Source organism: Geotrypetes seraphini, chromosome 8 (genome assembly GCF_902459505.1).
Source record: "Geotrypetes seraphini chromosome 8, aGeoSer1.1, whole genome shotgun sequence".
In the NCBI taxonomy this organism is placed as follows: Eukaryota; Metazoa; Chordata; class Amphibia; order Gymnophiona; family Dermophiidae; genus Geotrypetes; species Geotrypetes seraphini.
This window is the reverse complement of record NC_047091.1, coordinates 96,768,600-96,778,161: the sequence shown is the minus strand read 5'-3', so window position 1 is coordinate 96,778,161 and position 9,562 is coordinate 96,768,600. Positions and strand designations below refer to the sequence as shown.

General features: G+C 40.1%; 1 protein-coding gene across 1 annotated transcript in view; it reads right to left on the bottom strand.

The window, feature by feature from the left end:
- Positions 1 to 644: 644 nt before the first annotated feature.
- The window catches only part of SIN3B (SIN3 transcription regulator family member B), a 91,364-nt gene continuing 82,446 nt past the window's right edge, over positions 645 to 9,562 (bottom strand). The window contains exons 19-20 of the mRNA XM_033956327.1: positions 6,071 to 6,275; positions 645 to 4,827 (exon numbers count right to left, since the gene is read on the bottom strand). Coding sequence (XP_033812218.1) covers positions 4,597 to 4,827; positions 6,071 to 6,275 — 436 coding nt within the window. The 3' untranslated portion in view covers positions 645 to 4,596. The remainder of the gene's footprint in view (positions 4,828 to 6,070; positions 6,276 to 9,562) is intronic.

The window sequence follows — 9,562 nt, the reverse complement described above, 5'->3', positions numbered from 1 at the left end:
AAGGTACTGCTGTGAACTTCACAAAACCAAGTGCCACTTAACCATCTCATCGCAACTACTTTGCAGGTCATGGTGAGTCCCCCAAAACCTATTATATCCACTTGTCTACAACCCGGATAGCCCTTATAGCTGCAGGTGCCACCTATATGGCAGTACAATATGGTTTTAGGGGGTTTGGTGGACTCACATTTTCTATCATGAATGCAGTGGTTAGAGTGGCTTATAGGCCTGGTTACTTCTCTTTATCGTTCACTAACCCACCCCCCAAACTACTTAAGTCACCTCTGTGCAGCTCTACTAGGCTTTCCTATGCCAGGTGCTGATGTTCTGGAGGCAGGTATGTAGGCTTTTATTCCGATTTTTATGGCGTGTGGGGGTCTGTACTTTGTGTCTGCAGTGGTTATCAGGTCACTCTGGATACCTTCTGGCCACTTAAACCTGTTTTTAAATTGCCTAAATTACTACATATAAGTTCCGTCTAGGTAGTCTCGTTAAACTTTCGGATATACTTGCAGTACGACTAAGTCTAGGTCAGCCCATGTCCTGCCCTCACCACTCCTCCTAAAACACCCCTTTCAGCTCTGGGTGTACAGCAGCACTGAAAAGGCCTAAGCTGTTTTTAAGATACGTCTAAAAACCCATTTTGATTATCGGCACTTGGATGACTTGTCTTTAAGGTCATCCAAGTGCCAATTTGGGCAGGATTTTAGATGTATTTCTGTTTCAATTATGAGCCCCACAGTGTCTGTCCCACTGTGGACAATTTAAAAATATATATATAAAGGGGGCACAATTTTAAAATTTACAGAATGCTCTGCACTATTCATCTTTTTAGTTTCCTAGTGCATACAAATATGTTGATTTAGTGCCATCTTTTGCTTCAGATGGACTTTCACTAATTAAATGCTTACTGCTCAACCCTTATAAGCTTTTGCTGAGTGCTGATTGGCTATGAAGGGTCATGTGATGACTTCTTAACCACAATCATTAAGTTTTCACTACTTACATCTCTGGTTAGGTTTAAATCAATAAAGTTATAATATGGTACCTGCACTGTAATGCTGAAGGGCCAAAGGGCCAATATTAATCAAAATGTTATGTCATCGTGTAACTCTAATCCATCGAGAGGCTGGTAATCTTTTCTCTGAGCTGTAAACATGCGTTGTACTAAGCTACAAAAAGGGCTCCTATAATGTAAATCCTGGTACCTTTCCAGACCTCAGTGGCCTATGCTTATGGTGCTAAAGTTCTGAAGGTCACATGGTGCCATGCTTGACCTTCCTAAAGCAAAGATGGAAAGCAGTAGCACAGTGTACCTAAGGTGGCAAAAACCCAGGTACCTATTATGTCTAAATAGATTTTTCAATAAAGTAATCTGTTAAAAAAAAAAAAATATTAAGCTCTCCTGCTTCACAGCTTGAACCAATGAACCTTGATCCAGATCTCAGTGTGGCAATGAAGACACTTTTGTATTTGTTTATATGTACTGATTTATGGAACTACATTTGACTCCTGCTGCAGTACCTAGTCACTCTGGGCAAATCACTTAACCCTCCATTGCCCCAGGTATACGACACCGTTTTGATTGTAACCACAGAAAAACAGTATATCAAATCCTATCCACTTTTACATTTTTAAAGTAAGTTTGATTAGGTTTTAAACACTGTATATTTGAAAGCTGATGTATGTTTTTGTACTCTGCTTAGGTATAAGAAGAATACAAGTGAATAAACCTTAAACCTTCTTATAAACTGCAGCAGAGCACGAGAGGGCCTTAGATTATCAGTATACGATTTTGTGACTCAACAGTAAAAACAGCTCAGTACTTCAGAAACCTACACCACTTCTAGGATGGCAAGAGAAAGAGCATTACTAATCACTGCTGATTCAACTGAGATGCATGAAGATAAAGCCATCAGTTGCAGGGAAGGTCTTCAGTTTCCTTCCCGGGAGCCTTCCTACTCAATTCTACAGTCCAAATGGTACATCTACATCCTAGCTCCATCCTGAAATCTAAAAACCTTTGCCTTATGTGGTAGACTTGCGATCACATCTACCAGGGTATTCAAAATTTTGATTATTATGCGTAAAGGGCTTATTCTGTATCAACTTGATGAAGGATAAGTTTCAAAAGCTTGGAAAAAGTGTGTTAAATTAGCCAAATAAATATATTTTAAGAAACTTCTGAAACATTCCTATTTGTGGAAGCTATTTTTTTTTTTATAGCTATGAGGTACTGTTTAATAATGAATAGCAGATGAAAGATGTTTGATTTTTTATTATGTTTATGATTGTTTTTTATGTTAATTTTATGTATGTATTATTATAACCCGATTAGGTTCTAAGCGAGATATAAGACACTTAAATAAATAAATAAAAAATAAATATTACCTACAACTTGTCTGTCAAATATGATCCTGAAGGCTGTGACTGCTTGCTGACCTGCAGCAAGTCTTGGCTCAGCACTCAGGAAGTGTGCAACATTCTGGAGCTAAGATGTAGAGGGTGACCAAAACTGTCCCCTCCCTCCCACTGCTACAACTGAAACCAAATCTGCAGCCAAAATTTGACAAATGGTTTCAACCGAAGCTGAAGACAGTTCCATCATGCCCTCATTCCCCCCGAAAAACAAAAGTGGGCCCCACACCAGCCCCATCCCCTATGCTTATTTTACAAATCCTGGTGGTCTAGTGGCCTTGTCGGGACAGGAGCAATTCCCAGTTGCTCCTATCCAGGCTGGCTCCACAGTTAAAATGGCTACTGCAACTTCAAGCTGGCTACAGTCAAAACTATAATTTGACTCTACTAGGATGACATGGACAGCAGAAAAAAAAAAAGCCCAACTGACTCATCTGGTCCAATGTGTCCTTACTAATGTGCTTCAAATTATGATGGCAGCTATGAAGCCAAGGAATGTTACAGCTTAGGAAGAAATAAAGAGCAGAAGTATTTCTAGCCTGTGGCAAGCTGCTGGTTACACAATGAGCCAGTGTGCTTAGAGATTTCACTCAGAGAAGTTTCTGAATTCACCAATAGTTAATATTTTCAAAGCAACCAGCTAGAATCAAAATGAAGAGGCTTGTGTCATGCCTGCACAATTTCAATATTGTTCTACAACTAGAAAACTATCATTCAGTCAAATGGATTCATTTCTCAAGATGATTTAGAGCAAATGATGCACATACGGAATGTTGACGGATTAAGAACCAGTGGATCAGCAACGATAGATCTTGAAAGCCTGGAAATGAGCAGAGGGGAGATGGCAGGCTTGTAGGAGGGCTGAGCTTGGCACAGAATAATGGCAGAAGGTAACAGCATCCAAATCTCATTCATCCCAAACTCATTCCTGGAGAGGTAGGGCATGTTTGAGATCACCTGTGCATTTGGATCACATATAATACTTTGGTATCCCACAAAGGAAATAGCAATATGCCTAGCCTAGGACTCGCTGCATTCTTTTTATCACTACATTGTAATCATCTGCCTGATTCAAGCAGTAGACATGTACATTCCCAACACTGACCTTGAACCATAGGAGATCAGCTCCCATGATCTCTCATGGTCGGCAGCGATACTGAAAACTCAATGCCGGCGCCATATCTGGCCACTGGCATTGACATTCCAGTCTAATTTTGGCTGGCTGAGACACAGTCAGCTAGGCCAATATTCAGCAGCTAGCCAGGTAAGTCTCAACAGCCAAAAACCCCCCCACCCTTTAGATGTATATCTTTGGCTACTGAACTTAGCTGGCAAGCTGCTGAATATTGGAAGTGAACAGCTAGGTTATGCAACATAGCTAGTTGCTGGCCAATCCAGAGACTGGGATATTCAGTGTGAGATAGCTGGCTATCCCTCTGCTGAATATCGGCGGATAGCTGGCTATGTGCTATTTAGATGGCCAGGAGCCATTTCCAGCTGTCTAAATAGCGCTGAAGATTTAGCTCTCTGAGTCTAGGGAGAGGTAATTTCTGTTGGGTTTAGCACCCTTGATTTTGAAAAATCAGTTCCTATGTTTTAAATTGAAACCTCTCTCACATATATTGTAGCACGACTCTTATCTGTGTATTAACACTCAACTCTTTACCTACCTCCTTGTATGCAACACTGAATTTTCTTAGTTAGATGAAGGTTCCCTTTGACATCTAATAATGTATTAAACAGAGCTGCTAGTATGAAAAGAAAATCTGATCTTGAGCAAACAGCTGTAATACAAGGAGACAACTGTGTCCGATATAAAAAAAAAAAAAAAAAAAGATGGCTCCAATAAATATCAATATATATAACTGCATTCCCATCATTACATTGCAAAGTAAAGATACTTGATCAGTAAACCTTGCCATTCATGTTTTCTTACAAGCTTCTGGCAGTTTGCCAGCAATCATGCTGCACCCTCATGGTTCACAAGTGCACCAGACATGTCCTGCCAGGAAGCAGTTCACTGGTTAACACCATGCGCAGTGCTGAAAGGCCTCCTGATGGCAACAATGCACACTGCATCTATTCTGTTACCCCATGTGCGAGTTACAAGGAGGCAACAGGCCACCAAGCACACCCAATATGTTATGGGTGAGCTGTACTTATGGCTCACCACCCCTGCTAGGGAGAAGCTGGACGCCGATTATACTGCACTTTGTACTTGTTCACAGTCATCCCATGCACATTCACAGTTTCACAGATGGTTTTGCATGGCACCATGTCCTCATCCTCTTCACCAAGCAGCCAGTCCTGGACCACTTCTGCCTCCTCGTTGGTTACGTTTCCTTCCAACCAGCGGTTGTGCCAAGCTTCAAACTGTTGGTGGTGTTTCAATAAGACAACGGGCTGTACCTAAGGTGAATATTAAAACAGATCAGTGAGCATGTTTGGGGAATGTCTGAGATTTGTGTCCAAACAAACCAAACGGAAGGAAGAAACCTCACAGATAAACAAGGAAAACCAACCTACACATCAATCAACACATCAACCTAAGGAACAAATGTAATTTTACTGTAAATGAAAATAGGTTTAAAACATATCATATATGTAAAGCCAAGCCTTATGTAAAGTCCAAGTCTTGTTGATTTAATGGACCCAACACGGTCCGTGTTTTGGCTTCTGTAGAAAAGCCTTCTTCAGGGGTCGGGCCAGTGAAACACAGAAAAATGGAATAGGACCCTTAACTTTGGATGACTGTAATGCTACATTTGAACTTAAGGGAATACAAACCATCTGCACCATTCAACCCATAATTTTCCCTAAAAAAGTAACAGCATTCACTAGATTCCTTACTGCACAAGAACAAGTTGATTTTAAAAGCTCAAGGGTCATATGGTCAGAGAACTTGTTAATAAAAAAAAAAAAGACACTTAAAAGCAGAGCAAACATTTGAGGGAAAAAAAACTGAGTGTAGGTGGGTGGGTCACCGCGTTTGTCGGGGGTCGTTGGGGGAGGGCTGACGGCAGCAGTAGGGGATGTTTTTTTTTCTTTTTTATGGGACAGATATTTTGTGTGTGTAATATATGCAAATATCTGTGCCATTGAAAAAAAGAGAAAAAACAATCGGGTTTTAGGATCAGTAAAACCCAATGCTAAATAGACAAGCAATGTAAGTGAATTAATCGCTTGGCTATTTTGCATGGAGTTTTACTAATTTGCATGGGTTAGATCAGATTGGATCGAAAAATTGGCGATCGAAAGGAAGAACACACGGTAGGCCGTTTAGTGAATCGGGTCGGGTAGTGACGATCGCTGACTTTAGTGAATCTAACCCTTAAAGATTTAGGTTTCATAAAATTATAAGTCATAAAATTATATTGTTTTGTCAACCTCATCACCCATCCTACCCTCCCTGTTTCTCACCCCCAGCTTTCCCTGAAAGAGTGTCATTGGAATGTTTTTGTTTCGCTTATATATTCTTATATTTGTCATTATTTATTAATTTCTGACCCAAAGAAGAAGGTATTGCTAGTCAAAAATGTATTAAATGTTTAAAAGAGGTATCATCTTACCTTATTTTTTTGTTTAATTTCTTTTATAATTAAAAAAGAATACCTGGAAATAGTAAAAAAGAAGACAGGATGAACAGTCATACCTGCTTGGCCCGAGGGAGCGCCCCACATCTGTACATGTAATCCTCCGAGTTCATGATGAACATCATTTTGTGTGTGTTAAGTTTGAACCGGCAGTCCATGTTACAGGTGCTCTCCACACCAATCAGCCTTTTCCATGAACTCTTTACTTCATTCTTCATTGCCTTCACTTGTTTACACTGCCATCTGCGGAATTTCTGAATGTTTCTTTAATTTAAAAAAACAATCAATTACTGAAAATGAGAATATGTTTCAAAAATATTCTCCCAATCCAGATGCTATCAGGAACCCATCATGCAAGGCCCCTCTCCTTACACCTAAGCCATCTCTTTTTAAGAGTAAGGTCATGCTTCACCGACTGTCGCTTCTCTACTCCACAATACCTTTGACCCCTTGTGACTAATATCTCTGCAGCTGACCTAAAAGGACAGCAGCCTGAGATCCATGACTGGTGCTGAATATATCAGCAGAGAAGATCATTTATTAAGGTGTACCCTGCTTGAAGATTTTTGGCAAAGGGCTGAACCGCCGCTTAATGATGTTCTTGAATGCGACTTTAACCATTTGATTTCTTTATAAGTTACAGGCTCTATTAATACATTTCAGAGAAGACAAGTGAGGCTCTGGAAATTCTCCATATTACTTAGAATTATTGACTAAATTCAAGAAATCACTGCAATTGCTTCTTATAAAAAGTATGCATAAATTTGGCACTACCATCTCCTCTTTCTTCCATTAGGTGAAAGAAGTAGAACAAGTTTTAAGAGCGTAAATTTAAAATTGTCTTTTTTGTGTCAGTTATTTTTATGTTATTGTGTGGTTTAATTGTGTATGTTTTATTGTACCTCATGCAGAACCGGTAGATATAGTGAGTTATAATTTTTTAAAATAAATAAATGACAGGGGCTGCTCAATCTTTTGCTTTCCTCTATGGATCAATTTTTTTTAGGTTTTGTCTTAGAACTATGCATAAAATACTGGATCACAAAAAGCAATGGCTTGTGATGCTGTATGATATTGGGCCATTGTGTTTACAATAGCTGTAAATGATAACGGTGAATAATACAAAACTTTGCTAAAATAATTATGATTGGAACCAGCGTAAAATAAAATTTATTACGATAGGAAAGGTTAATTTTAACATTTAGCACTGACAATTCAATAAAGAAGAATCTGAAAGAGTGGTTGTCTCAGCCAGGATCTGGACTCGGCTTTTTCACCATGACTCCAGACCTTCTCTTCAGCTCGAGATTAAACCTATCAGAGGCTGATTCTATAAAAAGTGCCAACAGTTAGGCACTTAGCTTAATTTTTTTAAATTGGTTCAGTCGGTGCTGTTAATTGAAAAACACCATTACAAACCAATTAAAAAAATTACATCTACAGCTTCAGTGTACTGTAGGAGTCTACACCAAGGTGCCTACTGGCAAGTAGGCATGGTTAGGGGCAGATTTGGGGCAGAGTATAGGTATGGATTTTTAGGCGCTGGTAATTTAGGCCAAAAAAACCCTGGCCTTATATAGAAACATGATGGCAAATAAAGGCCAAATGGCCCATTTAGTCTGCCCATTCGCAGTAACCATTATCTCTTTCTCTCTCCGAGAGATCCCATGTGCCTATCCCAGTCCCTTTCGAATTCAGACACAGTCTCTGTCTCCACCACCTCTTCTGGGAGACTGTTCCATGCATCTACCACCCTTTCTGTAAAATAGTATTTTCTTAGATTACTCCTGAACCTATCACCTCTTAACTTCATTCTATATCCTCTCATTCCAGAGCTTCCTTTCAAATGAGAGACTCGACTCATGTGAATTAACGTCACATAGGTACTTAAATGTCTCTATCATATTTCCCCTCTCCTGCCTTTCCTCTAAAGCAGGGGTAGGGAACTCCGGTCCTCGAGAACCGTATTCCAGTCAGGTTTTCAGGATTTCCCCAATGAATATACATTGATAGATCTCATACATGTTCATTGGAGAAATCCTGAAAACCTAACTGGAATACGGCTCTCGAGGATCGGAGTTCCCTACCCCTGCTCTAAAGTATGCATATTGAGATTTTTAAGACTGTCCTCATACACCTTATGACTAAGACCACGCACCATTTTAGCCTTCCTCTGGACTGACTCCATTCTGTTTATATCTTTTTACAGCTGCGGCTTCCAGAATTGAACACAATATTCTAAATGAGGTCTCACCAGAGTTTTATACAGGGGCATCAATACTTCCTTATTCCTACAAGCAGCATATTACTACATAGAATTCTGTATACAGTTAAACATGTTACAAAGAATTATACAAGCTATAAAGATTTATATATGCTATATAAAGTTATCAAATTGTGCATACGCTGGAGACTAATACTATTATTTATTAATTCTGTAGCGCTACCAGACGCTACAGAATTAAACACGCAAGATCTTACCATCTAGTTATGACGGACAAACAGGACAAGGGTGAATCTATACTTGCTGCTGAAGTAGGAAATTACAAAAAGAGTGATGAGGAGAAAGAGTAGGGAAATATAGAGGGAAAAGACAAACAAAATGGGTGCCTTACAAGTGGGTTGGAGTTAGGACTTAGCCAGCTTCAAAAAAAAGTGGGCTTTCAGAATGGATTTGAATACCACCAGAGATGGAGCCTGACGTTTTGAGTCAGGCAGTTCGTTCCAGAAATACAGCAAAACAAAGTTGGCAGTAGATGAACGAGAGCCCAGGAAGGAGTATAGGGAAAAATGAGAGGAGAGGTACTGGGAAGCTGCAGAGTGAATACACTTGTAGGTCAATAAGAGAAGTTTGAACTGTATGCAGAAACAGACAGGAAGTCAGCGAAGTGGTTTGAGGAGAGGGGTAGCATGAGCTTAACGACACTGTTGGAATATAAGGCGTGCAGCAGCATTCTGAACAGATTCAAGGGGAGGGAGATGGTTTAGTGGAAGACCTATGAGAGGTAAGTTGCATTCTAGGTAAGAGGGGACGAGAGCGAGAGTCTTAGCAGTGTGCTCAGAAAGAAAAGGCTGGATTTTAGCGATGTTTTAGAAGAAGATATGGCAGGTTTTGGCGATCTGTTGGATATGGAAAGAGATGAGTCAAAAGATGATTCCAAGATTGCGAGCTGACGAGACAGGGAGGATTTGAGTGCTATCCACAGATATGGAGAATGGAGGCAGAGGAGATTCGGGTTTAGGAGGAAAGATAAGGAGTTCAGACTTGGCCATAGAAACATAGAAAATGACGGCAGAAAAGGGCCACGGCCCATCTAGTCTGCCCACACCAATGACTCACCCCCTAACTTCTTCCATGAAGAGATCCCAGATGTCAATCCCATCTTTTCTTAAAAGATTTTAAATGGTGGCAAATGGTGCCAAGACATCCAGATTGCAATGTCAGATGGGAGGCTGAGACTCGGGCCTGGATTGCCATAGAAATTTCAGGCATGGAAAGGTAGATCTGCGAGTCATCAGCATAGAGGTGATACTGGAAGCTGTGGGAAGAG